Here is a 24,044-nt window from a genome sequence, read left to right as displayed (position 1 = left end):
TTTCTTTTTTCTTTTTTCTTTCCCCCCGGTTTCTGGTCTCTTATGATTTCTTTAGTGTATATTTCTCTGGGGTCGTTCTTAACCTTTTAGCATTTTCTTCTCTCGTTCATCTATTCTTCTCTCAACAAAATGACAAAACGGAAAAACTCACCTCAAAAAATAAAACAAGAGGCAGTACTGACTGCCAGGTACCTAATCAATAAGGACATTACAAGATGTTGGAATTAGAGTTCAGAATAACAATTATAAAGATACTAGCTGGGCTTGAAAAAAGCATAGAATACCCTAGAGAATCCCTTTCTGGAGAATTAAAGTCTAACCAAGTTGAAATCAAAAAGGCTGTTAATGAGGTGCAATCAAAAACACAGGTTCCAAGTGCTAGGATAAATGAGGCAAAAGAGAGAATTAGTGACATAGAAGACCAAATTATGGAGAATAACGAAGCTGAGAAAAAGAGAGATAAACAACTACTGGATCACAAGGGGAGAATTTGAGATTAAGTGACATCATAAAGCAAAATAATATTAGAATAATTGGGATTTCCAGAAGAAGAGGAAAGAGAGAAGCAAAAGGTATACTGGAGCAAATTATAGCAGACAACTTCTCCGATCTGGGGAAGGAAACAGGCATCCAAGTCCAGGAGGCACAGAGAACCCCCCTCAAAATCAATAAAAAGAGGTCAACACCCCAACATATAATACTGAAACTTGCAAATCTCAGAGACAAAGAGAAAATCCTGAAAGCAACTCAGGACAAGAGGCCTGTAAGCTAAAAAGGTAGAAACATTAGATTGGCAGCAGACCTATCCACAGAGACCTGGCCGGCCAAAAAGGACTGGCATGATATATTCAGGGTATAAAACAAGAAAAATATGCAGCCAAGAATACTTTATCCAGCTAGGATGTCATTCAAAACAGAAGGAAAGATAAAAGCTTCCAGGACAAAAAGAAACTAAAAGAATTTGCCATCACCAAACCAGCCCTACAAAAAATATTGAAAGGGGTCCTCTAAGCAAAGAGAGAGCCCAAAAGTAACATAGATCAGAAAGGAACAGAGACAATATACAGTAACAGTAACCTTACAGGAATACAATGGCACTAAATTCATATCTTTTAATAGTTACTCTGAATGTAAATGGGCTAAATGCCCCAATCAAAAGACCCAGGGTATCAGATTGGATAAAAAGCAAGACCCATCGATATGCTATCTGCAAGAGGCTCGTTTAGACCCAAAGACACCTCCAGATTTAAAGTGAGGGGGTGGAAAACCATTTATCATGCTAATGGACATCAAAATAAAGCTGAGGTAGCAATCCTTATATCAGACAAATTAGATTTTAAAATAAAGACTGTAATAAGAGATGAGGAAGGACACTATATCATAAAGGGTCTATCCAACAAGAAGACCTAACAAATGTAAATATTTATGCCCCTAACATGGGAGCAGCCAATTATATAAGCCAATTAATAACTAAATCAAAGAAACACATTGACAATAATACAATAATAGTAGGGGACATTAACACCCCCCTCAATGAAATGGACAGATGATCTAAGCAAAAGATCAACAAGGAAATAAGGGCTTTAAATGACACACTGGGCCAGATGGACTTCACAGATATATTCAGAAGAATTCATCCCAAAGCTACAGAATATACATTCTTCTCTAATGCACATGGAACATTCTCCAGAATAGATCACATCCTGGGTCACAAATCAGGTCTCAACCAGTACCAAAAGATTGGGATCATTCCCTGCATATTTTCAGAACACAATGCTTTTAAACTCGAACTCAATCACAAGAGGAAAGTTTGGAAGAACTCAAATATATGGAGGCTAAAGAGCATCCTACTAAAGAATGATGGGTCAACAAGGAAATTAAAGAAGAATTTTAAAAATTCATGGAAACAAATGAAAATGAAAACGCAACTGTTCAAAATCATTGGGATGCAGCAAAGGTGGTCCTAAGTGGAAGAATATAACAATATACTTCTCAAGAAACAAGAAAGGTCTCAAATACACAACCTAACCCTACACCTAAAGGAGCAAATAAAGCCTAAACCCAGCAGGAGAAAAAAAATAATAAAGATCAGAGCAAAAATCAATGAAATAGAAACCAAAAGAATAGAACAGATCAATGAAACTAGGAGCTAGTTCTTTGAAAGAATTAATAAGATTGATAAACCCCTGGCCAGACTTATCAAAAAGAAAAGAGAAAGGACCCCAAAAAATAAAATCATGAATGAAAGAGGAGAGATCACAACCAACACCAAAGAAATACAAACAATTATAAGAACATATTAGGAGCAACTAAATGCCAACAAATTAAACAATCTGGAAGAAATGGATATATTCCTAGAGATGTATAAACTACCAAAACTGAGTCAGGAAGAGATAGAAAACCTAAACAGACCCATAACCAGCAAGGAAATTGAAGCAATAACCAAAAATCTCCCAACAAACAAGAGCCCAGGGCCGGATGGCTTCCCAGGGGAATTCTACCAAACATTTAAAGAATTAATACCTATTCTTCTGAAACTGTTCCAAAAAATAGAAATAGAAGGAAAACTTCCAAATTCATTTTATGAGGCCAAAATTACTTTGATCCCAAAACCAGACAAAGACCCCATGAAGGAGAATTACAGACCAATATCCCCCAAGAATATGGATGCATCACCAAACTACTAGCCAATAGGATCCAACAGTACATTAAAAGGATTATCCACCACAACCAAGTGGGATTTATTCCTGGGCTGCAAGGTTGGTTCAACATCCACAAATCAATCAAAGTGATACACTATATTAATAAAAGAAAGGCAAGAACCATATGATTCTCTCAATAGATGCAGAAAAAGCATTTGACAAGTACAACATCTTTTCTTGATTAAAACTTTCACAGCGTAGGGGCGCCTGGGTGGCACAGCGGTTAAGCGTCTGCCTTCGGCTCAGGGCGTGATCCCGGCATTATGGGATCGAGCCCCACATCAGGCTCCTCTGCTATGAGCCTGCTTCTTCCTCTCCCACTCCCCCTGCTTGTGTTCCCTCTCTCACTGGCTGTCTCTATCTCTGTCAAATAAATAAATAAAATCTTTAAAAAAAATTAAAAAAAAAACTTTCACAGTGTAGGGATAGATGGTACCTACCTCAATATCATAAAAGCCATCTATGAAAAACCCACATGGGGAAAAACTGAGAGCTCTTCCCTTAAGGTCAGGAACACAGCAATGGTGTCCACCATCACCACTGCTGTTCAACATAATACTAGGAGTCCTAGCCTCAGCAATCAGACAACAAAAAGAAATAAAAGGCATCCAAATTGGCAAAGAAGTCAAACTCTCACTCTATGCAGATGATATGACACTTTATGTGAAAAACCCAAAAGATCCTACCCCAAAACTGCTAGAACTCATACAGGAATTCAGTAAAGTGGCAGGATACAAAATCAATGCACAGAAATCAGTTTCATTTCTATACACCAACAAGAAGACAGAAGAAAGAGAAGTTAAGGAGTTGATCCAATTTGCAATTGCACCAAAAACCATAAAATACCTAGGAATAAATCTAACCAAAGAGGCAAAGGATCTGTACTCAGAAAATTATAGAATACTCCTGAGAGAAATGGAAAAGAAATGGAAAGAAAAGAAATGGAAAAGAAAGAAATGGAAAAGAAATGGAAAAATAAATGAAAAAGAAATGGAAAGAAATGGAAATACATTCCATGCTCATGGATTGGAAGAACAAATATTGTGAAAATGTCTATGCTACCTAGAGCAATCTACACATTCAATGCAATCCTTATAAAAATACCATAAATTTTTTTCACAGAAATGGAACAAATAATCCTAAAATTTGTATGGGACAAGGAAAGACCCTAAATAGCCAGAGGAATGTTCAAAAAGAAAACCAAAGCTGATGGCATCACAATTCCAGACTTCAAGCTCTATTACAAAGCTGTAATCACCAAGACAGTATGGTACTGGCACTAAAACAGACACATAGATCAGTGGAAAAGAACAGAGAACTCCGAAATAGACTCTCGACTCTATGGTCAACTAATTTTTGACAAAGTAGGAAGGAATATCCAATGGAAAAAAGACAGTCGCTTCAACAAATGATCGTGGGAAAATTGGACAGCCGCATGCAGAAGAATGAAACTGGACCGTTTACTTACACTATACACAAAAATAAACTCAAGGTGGATGAAATACATAAATGTGAGACAGGAATGCATCAAAATCGTTGAGGAAAACACAGGCAGCAACCTCCTCAACCTCGGCCACAGCAACTTCTTCCTAGACACATTGCCAAAGGCAAGGGAAGCAAGGGCAAAAGTGAACTATTGGGACTTCATCAAGATCAAAAGGTTTGGCACAGTCAACAAAACCAAAAGACAACTGACAGAATGGGAAAAGATATTTTAAATGACATATCAGATAAAGGGCTAGTATAAAGAAGTATAAAGAACTTATCAAACTCAATACCCAAGGAACAAATAATCTAATCAAGAAATGGGCAGAAGACATGAACAGACATTTCTGCAAAGAAGACCTCCAAATGGCCAACAGACACATGAAAAAGTGCTCAACATCAGTCGGCATCAGGGAAATCCAAATCAAAAGCACAATGAGATAACACCTCACACCAGTCAGAATCACTAAAATTAACAAGTCAGGAAATGACAGATGTTGGCAAGGATGTGGAGAAGGGAACCCTCCTACACCATTGGTGGGAATGCAAGCTGGTGCAGCCACTCTGGAAAACAGTATGGAGGTTCCTCAAAAAGTTGAAAATAGAGCTACCCCTATGACCCAGCAATTGCACTACTGGATATTTATTCCAAACATACAAATGTAGTAATCTAAAAGGGCAACTGCACCCCTATGTTTATAGCAGCAATGTCCGTAATAGCCAAACTATGGAAAGAGCCCAGATGTCCACTGATAGATGAATAGATAAAGAAGAAGTGGTATAGATACATGCTGGAATATTATACAGCTATCAAAAAATGAATTCTTGCCATTTGTAACAACATGAATGGAACTAGAGGGTATTATGCTAAGCGAAATAAGTCAATCAGAGAAAGACAATTATCATATGATCTCACTGATATTTGGAATTTGAGAACAAGGCAGAGGATCATAAGGGAAGAGAGGAAAACATGAAACAAGAAGAAACCAGAGAGGGAGACAAACCATAAGAGTCTTAATCTCAGGGGAAAAGCTGAGGGTTGCTGGAGTGGAGGGGGGTGAGAGGGATGGGGTGGCTAGGTGATGGACATTGGGGAGGATATGTGCTATGGTAAGTGCTGTGAATTGTGTAAGACTGATGAATCACAGACCTGTACCCCTGAAACAAATAAAACAAATAAAAACAAATGCCATTAATAATAATTTTTTAAAAAAGAAACCCTGGAGCAGATTTGCTATAAAAGAAAAATCTGGAGCAATAAGTTTTTAAGTAGGTGGCTACAACACCTTTTTTACTAAAGGAAAGTCAAAGAGGCTAGGTCAGTAAAGCCTAGAGAAATTGTGACTGAAAGTTAACAGGCCGATACTAAAGCCTAAAAAGAACTAGTTTGTAGTTACTCTTTCCTCCAGGTAGAAAAGTTTAAATCAGCTCCTAGTGCTGGAGCAAAGCTTTAAATAAACCAAAGGGGGGAAAAGTTGGAGGTGAGGGTTAAGGAGGGATAAGAGTGGGTGGGGAGAACTCTAGTCTTTTCTTCAACCTAGCCCTGCTAGCTGTAGCATCACTCTCTTCCCCTTGTATTCCAGCTGGGATCTCCTTGCAGCTCTAATGTTAACTTTGTAAATGCTAAATGTATTGCTAGTATGAATTTGCTATGAGTAAAAAGGAGAATTTTTAAACGGCTTTTTATTTTGTAACTGTGCATCTGGATATATGATAAAAATTAATGTGAAATGCTGTATGTTTTAATTTCATAAATGCTAAAAGGATCGTCCTGGTCAGGGAAAGCTGCAAAGAAAAAGCGTTAATGAGATTTTGCTGCCAAGGGTGACCTGGAATTTAAATTCTTTGGATATTGAAAATAGAACAACAGGGAGCCTGGGTGGCTTAGTTAAGGGTCTGCCTTAGGCTGAAGTCATGATCCTGGGGTCCTGGGATCCAGCCCCTCATCAGGCTCCCCACTCAGTGGGGAGTCTGCTTCTCCCTCTCCTGCTCCCCCTGCTTGTGCTCTCAATCTCTCTTTCTCAAATAAATAAATAAAATCTTTAAAAAAAAAAAGAAAACAGGACAAGATTTCATAAATCATGATTTTTGTCTATTAGAAGCAGGAAAAGCAGCCTATGTTTGCCTTTTAGAAAAGGAAAAGCAACAGAAGCCAAAGAGTCAATCCCCAAATGAAGATACACATTTGGAGTTTTATCTTTTTTCTTTTTAAGATTTTATTTATTTGTCAGAGAGAGAGAGAGCACAAGCAGGGGGGAGCGGCTGGCGGAGGGAGAAGCAGACTCCCACCTGAGCAAGGAGCCCAATACAGGACTCAACCCCAGGACCCTGGGGATCATGACCTGAGCCAAAGGCAGACCCTTAACTGACTAAGCCACCCAGGTGCTCACATCTGGAACTTTAAACAGCAGTTTTTGGCTGCTAATAGGCTCTTGTAAAATCAGACATTTGACCCTTAATGTTGATTTTCTGGCCTGATGTGCATATTTTTGAGTGAGTCAAATTTGGGCTCTAAGATTAACAAAGAAGGTTTGGTAACACCTCGATTGACATTTGGACTTGCAACAGGGCTCTCTGTCTCTATGGCATCTCAGCTTTGCTACTAATAAAAATAATAAAGAAAAAAAGCTATTCACAGATCTTAATTGCCTGGACCTAACTCAGCTAAAACCTGACACTGTCTGCTATGGGCTGTTTCAGCTTCAGCATGGCTTATTCTAAAGAATGAAAAACAGAAAGGCTTAATCAGACTCTGGGACAGCTCCAGATCTAGGACAACTGTCTTTGAGTCCCTAAACTCCAAAAACATCATGAATGCAGATTGCACCATCTGGATCACATACCAATACCCACAGAAAAGAGCTTGTTCTCTGAAGAAACCATCTTAAATTCAGCTGCTGACCTACTCTGTATACAGAGACTAACTACACTTCTCACTTTCCCTGATGAAAGTTGCAAGTTGGGGAAGGTCACAACTCAAGGACTGTGACCACTGCATGCTCTTAATAGAACAAACTCCCAACTCCCTCTCTGGATGTTGATTATTGGTTTGACTTACTGGACTGGTTGCAGTTTGCAGTAATGGACTGATACTTTGACTCTACTTCTCTCACCTGTCCCCTCGTATACACACCTTAGTAGGTCAGTTTGACTATTAAAAACAGCTTTTCCCACAGAGGGATTGATTTTTTTTTCTAGGCTGCTCACTAGATAAGTGATCAGAACAAAAGGGATGGGAGGTTATGTAAACCCATTTTGAAATTTTTGAATATTCAAAATTTGTCCTGACCAATTCCTAAACATGTTGTATCTTTCTGGTTAGGATGTATAAAAATGCTTTTCTGCAAAAATGATTTTGTCCTTCTTGCATACAGCCCTTCTGGTCAAAAGATCTGGATGAAAGTGGAACATGGTTTAGAAAGAATGTAAAGTTTTGATTACTGAATGAAAACACTGATTTGTGTTAACACCTGATAAAATAACCAAAAGCTCAGTGCCTTAGGAGGCACTAGGGAGGGGGAGGGCCCTAGTAATCTTTGTTTTTCAGAACTGTTCCAGAAGTGTTACCCTCTTCCTGAAGGAAAATACCCTGTGCTACCTTTCCAAGCTGCTGAGAGCACCTTGAATTCAAACTGACTGCTGAGACCTAAGATCACACTTGACAGTGCTGATTATGAAGGGGTGGCCCAGATCCTGCACTTTCCACACAGAACTGCTTCAGATGTCCTCTACACTTCCCAGGTAGATTAACTGGCGTCATTCACAAGAAAAACTGTTTGGAACTGACTGCTTTCAAGAAGTCCTTCTAAAACAAAATGATTCAACTTAATCAATCAGCCTGGACCAGAAACCTTATGGTGGGAGGCCACATCGGGACCCTGAACACCCACACTGACTAAAGTATGTCCTCTTGGGGTGCTCTAACAATTATAAAGTCTTCATTTCCAGGGATACCATGTGTCCTCTCTGGGATTAAATTTCCTGCGTGTGTGCCCTGTTATGACACTGTCTCAGCCCTGGAAGGCCTTCACGTCAGCTTCAACTTTTTGGCCATAGTTGTAGAGTTCCTGAATTGGTGCCTTGGGTAAGGTAAAGAAAAGATCAATATAGAAAATTAAAGAGAAAGTCACTTGGCTTTCTAAGATATGGTGAATGGGACTTGTTTTACAAGTGAAGTCCAGGACTCCTAAAGGGTATGACTGAGATTAATACGACCCACTAATGATATTTTTTTACTGTAAAAATGCTTTGGTCAGGGGGGTGTACTGCACAGAAAAGAGTGAACCCAGCAGGACTGAGACTGCTATCCTTAGAATAACCTGATTGCAAAGTTGAGTCTTGGCCAACATTTGGGAAGTTGGACCTAGGGAGGGTTCCTACAATTCCCAGAACTGATAAGAGTGCCTCACTGTGCCCAAATTGGTAGCACAAATAATGTGATTTATACAGAGTACCTGCTTTGCTAATGGGAGCCTGGAATTTTGGTATATAGCAGGGAGAGGGTGGTATATGACTAGCCTCACTAAAAACCCTGGGCACTGAGTCTCTAATGAGCTTGACATTCCATATGTATTGTCATAATTCATTGCTGGCAGAATGAATTCTGTGTGACTCCACTGGAAGAGAACTCTTGGAAATTTGCACCTGGCTTCTTCTAGATTTTCTCTCATGAAACTTTTCCCTTTACTGGTTTTGCTTTGCAACCTATCACTGTAACAAATCATAGCTATGATAATGACTATGCTGAGTCCTCTGAGTTCTCCCAGTGATGGGAGTGGTCTTAGGAACCCCTGACACACAGGGCTACTATTTTTGTACTTTATATTACAACCAAGTTTGCTGTTTCTCTTAGATTATATAACTGACATCGAAGTTCTGGAATACTAAACCCAAAACAGATACAAAGCCATGCTGATTAGAAAACTACCCTATTGGCCAAGTACATGAACTTGGGAAGAATCGTCTGAACTAATCATTCGATAATATTGCGTATTGGGAGGGTAAAGATAAAATTAGACCCCAAACAAAATCTGATGAATACAGGGATTCTATGAAATGCCAATATGTCTCATTAAAACTACTGGGCATGATAGTCAAAGCTTCAATAGTGGAAAAAACCAACTGTACCCCCCTGAGTCTTTGTTATTATACCAGCTACTGAATAAGTTGCTGCCACTACTGATACATGTATGCAGCAAGACATGAAACATGCAACCTTTACTAATCTTTCTTTGGAATATTTGAATTCCTGACATACATTTTCAACAGATGAAATAAAACCAGCACAATGTGAACTGCTAGCAATTTCCAGACATTCTAGTATATTGAAGACAGTGGCCAACACTGAAAAAGTACTGCTTATTTTCTAGGCACATCTCATTAAAGATAATTTTAAATGAAAACAGAATCCAGAGCCCTGTCATTCAAATGAATTTGGGGAAGGGGATCACTATTTGGGCAATACCAAAAAGATATATTCTACATCTTCACAAAAACATTTATTAGCTCTACAGGCCCCAACCACAAAGGACTTTCTTCTTTAAGCACTGATAACACACATTCTACACCTAATGACTCTTCAGAGCATCTGTATCACCATAACTAATTTTAAATGGAAGCTCCTACATTAAGAAGCTATGGAAGGGGGAGGAGGTTAAGATGGCGGAGGAGTAGGGGACACCTTTTTCAGCCGGTCCCCTGAGTTGAGCTGGATAGGTACCAGACCAGCAGGAATATCCACGGAATCAGCCTGAGACGCAGGAAGATACATCTGGATCTCTACAAATGAACATCTCCAGCGCTGAGTATCGAGGTACGAAGCGGGGAGCCGTGAAACCGCGCACAGATATCGGAAGCTAAACAGAAGGGGGAGGGAGCCGCCGTGTCAGGGCGCCGGGAAGCGGTAGCCACCTGCAAGGGGGAGTGGACAGACCGCGGACCCGCACGCTTGAGACAGCAGGCTGAGAAGGGAGCTCCGGGAGCGTACGCGAGAAGGCTGGCGGTTGGCGGGCCACCTGCACGGGGGAGCAGGCAGACTCGCGGACGGCACCCGCGAGACAACAGACTTAGAACGCGAACTCCAGGAGCGCGCGCAGGGCGGCTGGCGGGCCACCTGCACCGGGGAGCGGGCGGACCGCGGACCCGCACTCTGGAAACGGCAGACTGAGTCCGTGAGCCGGGAGCGTGCACCACCAAGCATCTCACGGAGCTCCGGAGCTCCGGTGTGCTCACTGGATCGAGGCTGAGACCGGGAGCTCCGGGAGCGTCCGCGGGGCGGCTGGCGGCTGGAGGGCCACCTGCACGGGGGAGCAGGCGGACTCGCGGTCAGCACCCGTGAGACACCAGACTGAGACGGGGAGCTCCGGGAGCCCGCGCGGGGCGGCTGGCGGCGGGCGGGGTTGGAAACACAAAGGACAGAGACGTGCCGGCCCTGGAAGTGAGGGCTGGGACGCCGGGTGTGGGGCGCACAGCCCGGGATGCTGCAGGGTTGAGCAGCACCAACAGAAACAGAGTTAAAGTGGCCAGAACATCAGTGGAGAACGATCCGCGATCCCTCTGTTCTGAGACAGAGGCTGAATTTCAGCCGCTGCTGCTCTCTCAGAAGAGGCATAGCAAACCGCCAGGGAAAGCCGCCAGAGAACAAAAGCCCGGAAATACCGGCTCACAGGGTGCCCATCCCCATCCCCCCTCGCAAGGGACACAGAGACTCTACCCAAACAGGGTTTTCTGAGTACCTGCAGGCAGGCCCCTCCCCCAGAAGGCAGGCTGAAAAATCAAGAAGCCCACAACCCGGAGCGCCTGAGTGGCGCAGTCACCAAGCACCTGTCTTCGGATTAGGGTGTGATCACAACGCTCCGTAAGGAGTCCTTCATCGGGCTTCTCCACCGGGAACCTGCTTCTTCCTCTCCCACTCCTCTGCTTGGGTTCCCTTTCTTGCTGACTGTCTCTCTCTCTCTCAAATAAATAAATAAACTCTTTAAGGAAGAAGCCCACATCCCTAAGATCTCTATAAAACAAGGGCGCACGGCCTGGGTCCCAGTCAACACTTGGGCTCTGGACAACCCTGCAATCTCTCTTCATCAGAATGACGAGAAGGAGAAGTCCCCCCCAGCAAAGAAAAGATAATGAGTCTGTGGCCTCTGCCACAGAATTGGCCTCGGCCACAGAATTAATACATATGGATGTATCCCAATTATCAGAAATGGAATTCAGAGCAACAATGGTCAAGATGATGAGTAAACTTGAAAAAAGCATCAGAGAAAGCGTTGCTGAGAATATAGAATCCCTAAGGGCAGAAATGAGAGCGAATCTGACAGAAATTAAAAATTCTATGAGCCAAATGCAGTCAAAACTAGAGGCTCTGACGGCCAGGGTCACCGAGGCAGAGGAACGCGTTAGCGAATTGGAGGATGGGTTAGTAGAAGAAAAAACGAAAATAGAAGCTGGTCTTAAAAAAATCCACGCCCACGAATGTAGATTACGGGAGATTACTGACTCTATGAAACGATCCAATGTCAGAATCATCGGCATCCCTGAAGGGGTGGAGAAAAACAGAGGTCTAGAAGAGATATTTGAACAAATTGTAGCTGAAAACTTCCCTAATCTAGCAAGGGAAACAAGCATTCGTGTCCAAGAGGCAGAGAGGACCCCATCCAAGCTCAACCAGGACAAACCTACGCCACGGCATGTCATAGTGCAATTCGCAAATATTAGATCCAAGGATACAGTATTGAAAGCGGCCAGGGCAAAGAAATTTCTCACGTACCAAGGCAAAGGTATCAGGATTACGTCAGACCTGTCTACAGAGACCTGGAATGAGAGAAAGGCTTGGGGGGGCATTTTTAAAGCTCTTTCAGAGAAAAACATGCAGCCAAGGATCCTTTATCCAGCAAAGCTGTCATTCAGAATTGATGGAGAAATAAAGACGTTCCAAAATCGCCAATCATTAACCAATTTCGTAACCACGAAACCAGCCCTACAGGAGATATTAAGGGGGGCTCTATAAAGGTAAAAAGGCCCCAAGAGTGATACAGAGCAGCAAGTCACAACCGATACAAAGACTTTAAAGAGAAATGGCATCATTAAAATCATATCTGTCAATAATCTCTATCAATCTAAATGGCTTAAACTCTCCCATAAAACGCCACAGGGTTGCAGATTGGATAAAAAGACATGACCCATCCATTTGCTGTCTACAAGAGACTCATTTTGAACCCAAAGATGCATTCAGACTTAGAGTAAGGGGATGGAGTACCATCTTCCACGCAAATGGACCTCAAAAGAAAGCTGGAGTAGCAATTCTCATATCAGATAGACTGGATTTTAAACTAGAGGCCATAGAGAGAGATACAGAAGGGCACTATATTATTCTTAAAGGAAGTATTCAACAAGTGGATATGACAATTATTAATATATATGCCCCCAACAGGGGAGCAGCAAGATACACAAGCCAACTCTTAACCAAAATAAAGAGACATATAGATAAGAACACAGTAATAGTAGGGGACCTCAACACCCCACTATCAGAAATAGACAGAACACCCTGGCAAAAACTAAGCAAAGAATCAAAGGCTTTGAATGCCATACTCGACGAGTTGGACCTCATAGATATATATAGAACACTACACCCCAGAACCAAAGAATACTCATTCTATTCAAATGCCCATGGAACATTCTCAAGAATAGATCATGCTCTGGGACACAAAACAGGTCTCAGCCAATACCAAAAGATTGAAATTATCCCCTGCATATTCTCAGACCACAACGCTCTGAAATTGGAACTCAACCACAAGGAAAAACCTGGAAGAAACTCAAACACTTGGAGGCTAAGAACCATCCTGCTCAAGAATGACTCGATAAACCAGGAAATCAAAAAACAAATTAAACAATTTATGGAGACCAACGAGAATGAATACACAACGGTCCAAAACCTATGGGATACTGCAAAGGCAGTCCTAAGGGGGAAATACATAGCCATCCAAGCCTCACTCAAAAGAATAGAAAAATCTAAAATGCAGTTTCTATATTCTCACCTCAAGAAACTGGAACAGCAACAGAGGGACAGGCCTAACCCACTGACAAGGAAGGAGTTGACCAAGATTAGAGCAGAAATCAATGAATTAGAGACCAGAACCACAGTAGAGCAGATCAACAGGACTAGAAGCTGGTTCTTTGAGAGAATCCATAAAATTGATAGACCACTGGCAAAACTTGTCCAAAAACAAAGAGAAAGGACTGAGATTATTAAAATTATGACTGAAAAGGGAGAGGTCACGACCAGCACCATTGAAATTGCAAGGATTATTAGAAACTTTTATCAACAGCTATATGCCAAAAAACTAAACAATCTGGAAGAGATGGAGGCCTTCCTGGAAACCTATAAACTACCAAGACTGAAACAGGAAGAAATAGATTTCTTAAATAGGCCAATTAACTATGAAGAAATTGAGTCAGTGATAAACAACCTTCCAAATAATAAAACTCCAGGCCCAGACGGTTTTCCTGGGGAATTCTACCAAACATTCAAAGAAGAAATAATACCTATTCTCCTAAAGCTATTTCAAAAAATAGAAACAGAAGGAAAGCTACCAAACTCATTCTATGAGGCTAATATTACCTTGATCCCCAAACCAGGCAAAGACCCCCTCAAAAAGGAGAATTACAGACCGATTTCTCTAATGAATATGGATGCCAAAATCCTCAACAAGATCCTTGCTAATAGAATCCAACAGTACATTAAAAGGATTATCCATCATGACCAAGTGGGATTCATACCTGGGATGCAAGCATGGTTCAACACTCGCAAATCAATCAATGTGATACATCATATCAACAAGAAAAGACTCAAGAACCATATGATCCTCTCAATTGATGCAGAAAAAGCATTTGACAAAATACAGCATCCTTTCCTGATTAAAACCCTTCAGAGTGTAGGAATAGAGGGTACATTTCTCAATCTCATAAAAGCCATCTATGAAAAGCCTACTGCAAGCATTATTCTCAATGGGGAAAAGCTGGAAGCCTTTCCCTTAAGATCAGGAACACGACAAGGATGCCCACTCTCGCCACTATTATTCAACATAGTACTAGAAGTCCTTGCAACAGCAATCAGAAGACAAAAAGGGATCAAAGGTATCCAAATCGGCAAAGAAGAAGTCAAACTGTCTCTCTTTGCAGATGACATGATACTCTATATGGAAAACCCAAAGGAATCCACTCCCAAACTATTAGAAGTTATAGAACAATTCAGTAAGGTGGCAGGATACAAAATCAATGCCCAGAAATCAGTTGCATTTCTATACACGAATAACGAGACTGAAGAAAGAGAAATTAGGGAATCCATCCCATTTACAATAACACCAAAAACCATGCGTTACCTTGGAATTAACTTAACCAGAGACGTAAAGGACCTATATGCTAGAAACTATAGATCACTTTTGAAAGATATTGAGGAAGACATAAAAAGATGGAAAAATATTCCATGCTCATGGATTGGAAGAATTAACATAGTTAAAATGTCCATACTACCCAGAGCAATCTACACTTTCAATGCTATCCCGATCAAAATACCGAGGACATTTTTCAAAGAACTGGAACAAATAGTCCTTAAATTTGTATGGAACCAGAAAAGGCCCCGAATCTCCAAGGAACTGTTGAAAAGGAAAAACAAAGCTGGGGGCATCACAATGCCGGATTTCGAGCTGTACTACAAAGCTGTGATCACAAAGACAGCATGGTACTGGCACAAAAACAGACACATCGACCAATGGAACAGAATAGAGAACCCAGAAATGGACCCTCGGCTCTTTGGGCAACTAATCTTTGATAAAGCAGGAAAAAACATCCGGTGGAAAAAAGACAGTCTCTTCAATAAATGGTGCTGGGAAAATTGGACAGCTACATGCAAAAGAATGAAACTTGACCACTCTCTCACACCATACACAAAAATAAACTCCAAATGGATGAAAGACCTCAATGTGAGACAGGAATCCATCAAAATTCTAGAGGAGAACATAGGCAACAACTTCTATGACATCGGCCAGAGCAACCTTTTTCACGACACATCTCCAAAGGCAAGAGAAATAAAAGATAAAATGAACTTATGGGACTTTATCAGGATAAAGAGCTTCTGCACAGCCAAGGAAACAGTCAAAAAAACTAAGAGACAGCCCACGGAATGGGAGAATATATTTGCAAAGGACACCACAGATAAAGGACTGGTATCCAAGATCTACAAAGAACTTCTCAAACTCAATACACGAGAAACAAATAAACAAATCATAAAATGGGCAGAAGATATGAACAGACACTTTTCCAATGAAGACATACAAATGGCTAACAGACACATGAAAAAATGTTCAAAATCATTAGCCATCAGGGAAATTCAAATCAAAACCACACTGAGATACCACCTTACGCCAGTTAGAATGGCAAAGATAGACAAGGCAAGAAACAACAATTGTTGGAGAGGATGTGGAGAAAGGGGATCCCTCCTACATTGTTGGTGGGAATGCAAGTTGGTACAGCCACTCTGGAAAACAGTGTGGAGGTCCCTTAAAAAGTTAAAAATTGAACTACCCTATGACCCAGCCATTGCACTACTGGGTGTTTACCCCAAAGATACAGACGTAGTAAAGAGAAGGGCCATATGCACCCCAATGTTCATAGCTGCATTGTCCACAATAGCCAAATCATGGAAGGAGCCGAGATGCCCTTCAACAGATGACTGGATTAAGAAGCTGTGGTCCATATATACAATGGAATATTACTCAGCTATCAGAAAGAACGAATTCTCAACATTTGCTGCAACATGGACGGCACTGGAGGAGATAATGCTAAGTGAAATAAGTCAAGCAGAGAAAGACAATTATCATATGATTTCTCTCATCTATGGAACATAAGAACTAGGAGGATCGGTAGGGGAAGAAAGGGATAAAGAAAAGGGGGGTAATCAGAAGGGGGAATGAAACATGAGAGACTATGGACTGTGAGAGGCAAACTGAGGACTTCAGAGGGGAGGGGGTGGGGGAAGGGGATAGCCTGGTGATGGGTAGTAGGGAGGGCACGTACTGCATGGTGCACTGGGTGTTATACGCAACTAATGAAGCATCAAACTTTACATCGGAATCTGGGGATGTACTGTATGGTGATTAACACAATACAATAAAATAAAATTAAAAAAAAAAAAAAAAGAAGCTATGGAAAAGTTCCAGGCATCATAAAAACAAGTTTTAACTTTACATCTGCCATATTTTTTAGACTCATGGAATTACAGGTACATGACATGTAAGCTAACTTTTGCTGACATTAGCTTTTGGCTAATAATACTTCAAATTACTTGTCAGTTCCTGGGACTTTGAATTCCATTATTTCTTCCCACTGCTAAATATCACAGGCTCTTGGCCTATTATTGGGCCCTAATGGGGCAGATTTTCTCACTTTCCAAACATTCCTAACCCATGATGGATCTTCTCTAAAGTCTCATAAGGTACAACCCTGGAAAATTCTACTGAAATGGGAACTGACTTAGCACATCCAACCAAGGGCCAATCCTGGTCCTTAGGACCTTGGCCAAATTAATAAAATATGTCTGCACACTCGCTGGACACAGAGATACTCCCCTGCTGTTTTAACCAAACCACTGACTTAGTAAGACCCTTGCCTACAAGATTTGCCACCTGACAAGAAAGTATGATTCACTGATCCAACGGTCTCTCTCAAAAGTCATAAGATCTATTGAGGTACTGCATTTGTCCACCAGAATAATGGTAAGTTGTTAAGATCCTATAGAATTGGGATCTTCAAAATTAGGTGAATTTCAGGCATTGTTCATAACCACAGAGCACTTTTTTGTCCTTTTGTAAAAGGACAAAACTATTAAATACACATACTTTTCTGAGACACCCCCTACCCAAGGAAATAGATAGAGCAACTTTTTTTTTTAAGATTTTATTTATTTGAGAAAGAGAGAGAGTGCACGTGCAAAAGCCGGGATAGGGGCAGAGGGAGAGGGAGAAGCGGGCTCCCCGCTAAGCAGGGAGCCCGATGCTGGACTCAATCCCAGGACCCTGGGATCATGACCTGAGCTGTAGGCAGATGCTTAACCAACTGAGCCACCCAGGCACCCCAGGTAGAGCAACTTAATAACAAACTCAATCCTTATTTCTCATGTGTTCATGCCCACAAGGAGGAGCTAAATCTTAAAGAAAAATATCTGATCTAAAAAAGTTAATCAAGAATGTATGACCTTCATGTCTACTATGGTCTTGGGTCCATCTCCAGTCTATCCCATCATGAAGGAACTAGATGTTTAACAGGGAAAGTATCTAAAAGACAGAGAAGCTACTGTTGCCCATCAATCCTATTCTACTTGCCATCTAAGCCAGTCTCTTTAAAAAACAACCTCCACGGTGCTTGTCAACCCAGCTTTCCCTTGTTGTTCACAAGTTATAGGCTGCCATACCCTGCAAGGGCCTCTCTGTACTGGTTGAACTCCAATGTACTTTGGAACTAAAGAGTGAAAGAAAAGAGTATTTCAAGATAAATATTATATTCCTTTTTTTTTTTACTCCCTACTTTGATCTCAGTGTATGAATGGACAAAGCAGACTGCTTATTTAAAAGATGGACATTGTCTTTGCACCAGATTCTTATGCAAACATCCTCTTCTAGCCCTGCAGGTGACTTCTGAGGGGAAAATAGTAACTTTGGGATCCCTGATGAATTTATTGCTTCAAAAAGTGAGAAGCTGGCTCATTTCCAAGAAGGAATAACAGATCTCAGTTTGTCAGGTGTGAACATGTCTGACCTTGGGAAATGGTGGGAGGGGGGATATCAAGGGAGATAATGAATAAATTTCTCTCTTCCTGCAGATATTGTACAGATATTCCAAAACAGCCTTCTTTGGCTGTCCAGGAAGTAAAGCTTATGATGGATGAATCTATTTACTTATGCTGGTTTTGCACCCACACCTACCTCAGCTGGGGACCCTACTGGCATCTTTCTCCCAGACAATACTGTACAAATTGTTGTGATTAGGACCAGGTGTCAGCCAGAGCTAATGGAGAGACCTATTAGTGAGACCCAAAGACCAAGAAGTAGACAGAGGACAAACAAATCTCTGTTATGGCATGGGCCTGGTAGTTCTCTCCATTCTCCCTTTTGGTTGCTTGGTAGAGCTGGCTCACCAGGACTGTTGAATGGAAAAACAGCTCTCACTGACACCAGCTATGTTAACATACAAAATGCCTACTCCTGCAGGAGCTTCCTTTTTCTAACAAGGCCATTGCCCCAAGCAGGAATCTCTCACTGTTAACATGGTTGACTAGGTGCTCTCTATCCCCTCCCAATTCCTCTATAATTTTGTAGGGTTATGTAAGGAGCAAGTCCCTGTCAGGAGCACTTTCCATGGTGAATTTGATGTACTTTTCTGCAGAAAAACAACAGCTTAGGAGATATTGTACCCTTTACTGTTTCTTAGTTTGTAAGGTTTCCTCTATAAAATCTAACTAATGTCTATAATTTGGGCCACAAATAATATGTTGCTTGCACAAACATTAATTAAGGAAATTATAAAGTCTCCTTTAGGGTTTTTAAAAAGGTAAATCTCCATTTGTAGTTTTTTTTTAAAGATTTTTATTTATTTATTTGACATAGAGACAGCCAGCAAGAGAGGGAACACAAGCAGGGGGAGTGGGAGAGGAAGAAGCAGGCCCCCAGCAGAGGAGCCTGATGCGGGGCTTGATCCCAGAACACTGGGATCACGCCCTGAGCCGAAGGCAGACGCTTAACGACTGCGCTACCCAAGCGCCCCTGTAGTTTTTTCTTGATAAAAATTGGAAAGAGGAAAAAAATTGTGACATGTTTTTTATTTAATAATTAATCTCTTTTCTTGATACATAATATCTTCCTTGACCAGCAATCTAAATTAGCCACCCTGTGACTCCCTATCAGGAAGGGAGTTTTATTCTCTTCATTTATTACTCTCTAAAATTATCTTGTTAATATATTTTCAATTGTTTTTTGCTTTTCTTCCCATTATAATGTAAACATCACAAGAGAAGAAAGCTTATTTGTGTTATTTATCCATAAAACCCAAAGTTCAAAAGAGTACATGGCATGTGAAGGTGACAGTATTTGTTGAATGATTGAGTTTAGTGAATAAAGGAATGAATAAATTTAATAGCTAATCATCTAATCTATGGGAAAAAATGGACGCACACTAATACACTTTCTCTTTTGTATATGTTTTTGTGCTTAGTGTTGGGGGAAAAGTTGTAAAAAAAGGATTTAGAAAGAAGTAGGTTGGATATATAACTCTTAAAAATAAAACACCAAGAAACAGTTTACATTTTCATATCCAAAAAGTGTAAATTTCAATGCTATAAAACATTTAAGAAAAGCTAACACCACATTTGATGTGAAACACTGAATTATTAACATCTATTGTGTTTGATTAATTATTTGCCACTAACTCATTCCCTAACCAAAACAAATCGCTAAATGTTGTAAAGCGCAAAAAAAAAAATGTACTTTATTGTAATCAATACCATGTGTTTGTTCAGGTGGGATCTCCTTACTTTGCTCCCATCCACTCTCTGAAGGTTTGGGAGACTTTCCAAAGTATTTCAGAAATTCTATTCTATTCTATTCTATTAGGATCTAAGAAGTAACCCAAATGAAGTTTGATGAATAATATTGTGCCATGTGCTTAATAGTTTGATTTTTTATTATATTTTGCAACATTCAACCTACAACTATCAAGGGAAATTCTATAAAATCTAACCAGCTAAAGCAACCTATTTCATCTCATATCTCCCATCTTTTCCTTAGTTTAAACTAAAATAAATTACTTGCCTTTCCCCAGCACATTGTGTAGATTCTAAACACCTTGTGTTTTTTTTTTTTCAACTCCACCTGTAACACCTGTTCCTCATATTTCCCTGTTAAAATCCAGCCCGTCTTTCTTAAGTTAAATGCTGTTACACTCAATCTAGCCAAAAACAACTCTTCCTCCTTTTTGATATAACCTCTTGGTAACCTTTTATAGAATGCATCTTCTGCATTATACTGCACTTATTTTTGCACATGTCTTGTCTGCCTACTAGAACATGTAATGCACTGAAGGCAAGGATGTTACAGCTGTCATCTTTATATTCCTCACAATATCTAGCACAGTGTCTTGCACAGCATGGACGTTCAATCCATATTTCCTCATTTGAACTAAACTGAATTGAAATAATCATCCTTCTGAAGTGAGAGAACATTACATGAATTAACACTAATGGGGGGAAAAGCCATTTAAGAGGAATTTTTTTTATATTCATTCTATGAACTTTTTCTGGTCTTAATGTCCTATATTCCCTATCATCCTTAGTCCATTATTCCCCATCCAACACTTCTTCCATTCTTCCACTTCCCATTATTACTCTTATTAACTGTGACTTATCAGCCAAGTAGAATGGGGGCTGGCAGGGGTAGTAACTTACAGAAACACTATCATAACCCATCTTCAAGATTTTTCCAAAGCTCAGAGAAAGTAACTGAGACTGCCTTGCTATGTCTTCAATAGATACTAGAAATTCTCTTTAAAATACTTTTGTTGGGGCGCCTGGGTGGCACAGCGGTTAAGCGTCTGCCTTCGGCTCAGGGCGTGATCCTGGCGTTATGGGATCGAGCCCCACATCAGGCTCCTCTGCTATGAGCCTGCTTCTTCCTCTCCCACTCCCCCTGCTTGTGTTCCCTCTCTCGCTGGCTGTCTCTATCTCTGTCAAATAAATAAATAAAATCTTTAAAAAAATAAAATAAAATAAAATACTTTTTAAGCAAATATTTCTAGTTCCTGAGAGTCACCAAATATAGTCTATCAAATTCAGCAGCAGCAACTAAATGTCCAATATTAAAACAACTTATATGAAAAGTTATTACTTTGGGGCGCCTGGATGGCACTGCGGTTAAGCGTCTGCCTTCGGCTCAGGGCGTGATCCCGGCGTTATGGGATCGAGCCCCACATCAGGCTCCTCCGTTGTGAGCCTGCTTCTTCCTCTCCCACTCCCCCTGCTTGTGTTCCCTCTCTCACTGGCTGTCTCTATCTCTGTCGAATAAATAAATAAAATCTTTTAAAAAAAAGTTATTCATGTTCTTCATGGTGACAAATTATTAGCTTTCCAGCATTTTCAAAGCCTATTACTTCATGATGTTTCCATAGAAGAACTATAGTAATGTGCCATGCTCTACCATAATCTTAACATGAGTATGAGTATCATGCTTTGTTTCTATTTCTACAGTTCAAAATCTGGTTAAGTTCCAATTAAAGTTGAAGATAATTATTAATACTTTTTCTTATACCTTCTAATACATTCATAATACTGACCAAATATAATTATGTGAAGTAATAAATGACAAGAACTCTACCCATAATTAGTTTGCAAAGCAACAAATGTCTATCTTCTCTTGAGATATTAAAAACATACTTTAAAAAATATAATCACTACAGACATTAAAATGGACCTTTTCAAAACTTCTAGCCCTTAGTCATAATATTTATTACTTAATTCTTGCTCATTCATCTGGGTCTGTAATCTAGAAATATTAAAAATAGTAATGAAGCAGAGAAATGCACATTTTTAGATCACGCTTTCCTCTTTTCTGCATGGCAATCGAAGCTAAAATTTTATATATTAAGATCTGTATAATTAAAGAATAAGTGCCTCATGTAAATTGAATCTGAATTCTTAATAATTCAAATGAATGACTGAAAGGAAACACTGTCACAGTTTATTCTCATTGAAGAGAAACCTAACTCTTACTGACAGAATTTACTGTTCCACTAATCTATCTGGTTCGGGCTTTCTGTTTCTTGACCGGTTTGTGAATCATAACATGTTAATCAAACAGACTCACTCACTAATGAAACTGTAAGATTTAATTGTATAAATCAACAACTCAATTATTTATGTGCATACATATGCATATACATAAAGTGATTAAGCAAAAATGAAATGCAAAAAAAATGAATTTTATGTATTGAGGTCATGACTCAATGAGGTAAGTAATCCCACACATGAGTATTTTCCTGAGCATAAATAAAAATTGTTTTCACACAAAAACCATTTTTAAAAAAGGATCATATTCAGGGGCACCTGAGTGGCTCAGTCTGTTAAGTATCTGCCCTGGGCTCATGTCATGATCTCAGGGTCCTGGGATCAAACCTCCCTCCCCTAGTCTGGCTCCCTGCTCAGTGGGGATTCTGCTTCTCCCTCTCCCTCTGTACTTCCCCCACTCATGCTCTCTCTCTCAAATAAATAAATAAAATCTTTAATAAGAAATGGGTCATGTTCGGTTTCTCACTATCTGAAAATTTAATTGTTGCTGGGGGTGAGGGGGAGGGAAAGTGGCTTTGTACCATACCTAGTCCTTAAATTTTTCACTTAAAAGTTTTGATTTTCACAGCATCCAAAACTGCTGATCTTTGACAACATCTAAAGTTTTAAACATTTTCTATTTAAAATTAGTTTTGAAGAGTACAATATTGTAAGCAAAGATATAAATCAAGGAGTTTTATGATAATGAATTTAGAATGGCTATTTTGCCATTTAGGTATATAAACTAATGAAGATTAGAAAACGAATATTTTTAAATTTTTTACCTTTTGTCAATTGAGCTTCCATTTGGGACACTTGAGATCTGTGATAAAGAATACTAAATTTAAATACACTAAACATACACACCAAATGTTTACGCTAAATTATTTAGAAAAATATCATTCAAAGGAGGTTTTTTAATATGAAAATTTTGGAAGATTAAGGTGTCAAAAAGCTAAGAAGTGATCATACCTGGCATTGGAAGAAACATTGCAGAAGATGAACTACTACCAAAATTATATTTCTAAATGAGTGCAAAGAGGGCTTTATATTTATCATAAATAAACATTATTTTAAACATATCCATTACACAATTACTTAATCTTTTTAATATTCTTTTTGAAGCATTTATAATTCAAATGCTAATAGTATACTAATATAGTGGTACTAACACATAGTATACTAACATGATAGTATTTTTTTAATTTAAAAATGTTGTAAAAGTATATTGAGAATACATGCTCAAAATATACTTACTGAGGTGCGTGATCAAGAATATAAGAAACCGATGACCTCAAGAGTGTGATTTTATTACTAACTTACCCCCTGGGAAGATAACATGTTTTCCTATAGCATAATGTTGATTCTAGATTTTATCCCAGACCTGAATTTTACCTAACTCAGTTTCTTTTATACAGAGATTAGCTAGTTTTATCCTTACTCACCTGTGTCAAAGACTTCTGAGGTTCACCAAACTAATTTTCTTAAGGCACATTACTGGTCTATATTTCTAAGTCCCTCCTACAGTTAAATGTGGTAAATTAATTATGAGAGAAAATGGTGTTTACCACTTCCAACCTGGTCAATGAAAACTGACTCATGTTTGGTCTTCCATCTTCTTTTCTGGTAGCTGGATGTCTATGCCCAATGTGGCCCAGGAAGCCAGTGTAAGATGGCAAAACCTCCATATGCCAGGATACCTGAATGACCCTGTAGAGCAGGACTCCCTAACACAAACATGGACCCTGAACTTCCTGGAAGTATTTACATGAGGAAATCATTTTCTATGTGAGTCATTACATATTCTGGGCCTGTAGGTGACAAGAGTTAGCCTATATATTAAGTAATATACCACCATGGATTTTCATAGGGACGATGTAGATAACTAGACAGAACCAAATGATGATAAAACCTAACATTCACATACTGCTTCATGATATACAAAAGTATTTGGTAAACATTATCTCATTTTACTCTAACATGTTTATAAAGAATTA

At 39.7% G+C, this 24,044-nt stretch overlaps 1 protein-coding gene across 4 annotated transcripts in view; it reads right to left on the bottom strand.

The window, feature by feature from the left end:
* CCDC7 (coiled-coil domain containing 7) overlaps positions 1-24,044 on the bottom strand; it is a 310,496-nt gene that overhangs the window by 145,530 nt on the left and 140,922 nt on the right. For 2 of the 4 annotated variants that reach the window (XM_034643982.1, XM_034643983.1), the window contains exon 16: positions 22,833-22,870. The exons of the other annotated variants lie outside the window; for them this stretch is intronic. In XM_034643982.1, coding sequence (XP_034499873.1) covers positions 22,833-22,870 — 38 coding nt within the window. The remainder of the gene's footprint in view (positions 1-22,832; positions 22,871-24,044) is intronic. 4 annotated transcript variants of the gene reach the window in all.

This window comes from Ailuropoda melanoleuca, chromosome 15, assembly GCF_002007445.2.
Source record: "Ailuropoda melanoleuca isolate Jingjing chromosome 15, ASM200744v2, whole genome shotgun sequence".
NCBI classification, from domain to species: Eukaryota; Metazoa; Chordata; class Mammalia; order Carnivora; family Ursidae; genus Ailuropoda; species Ailuropoda melanoleuca.
Note: the sequence above shows the minus strand (reverse complement) of the source record. Positions and strands in the feature narration are given on the sequence as shown.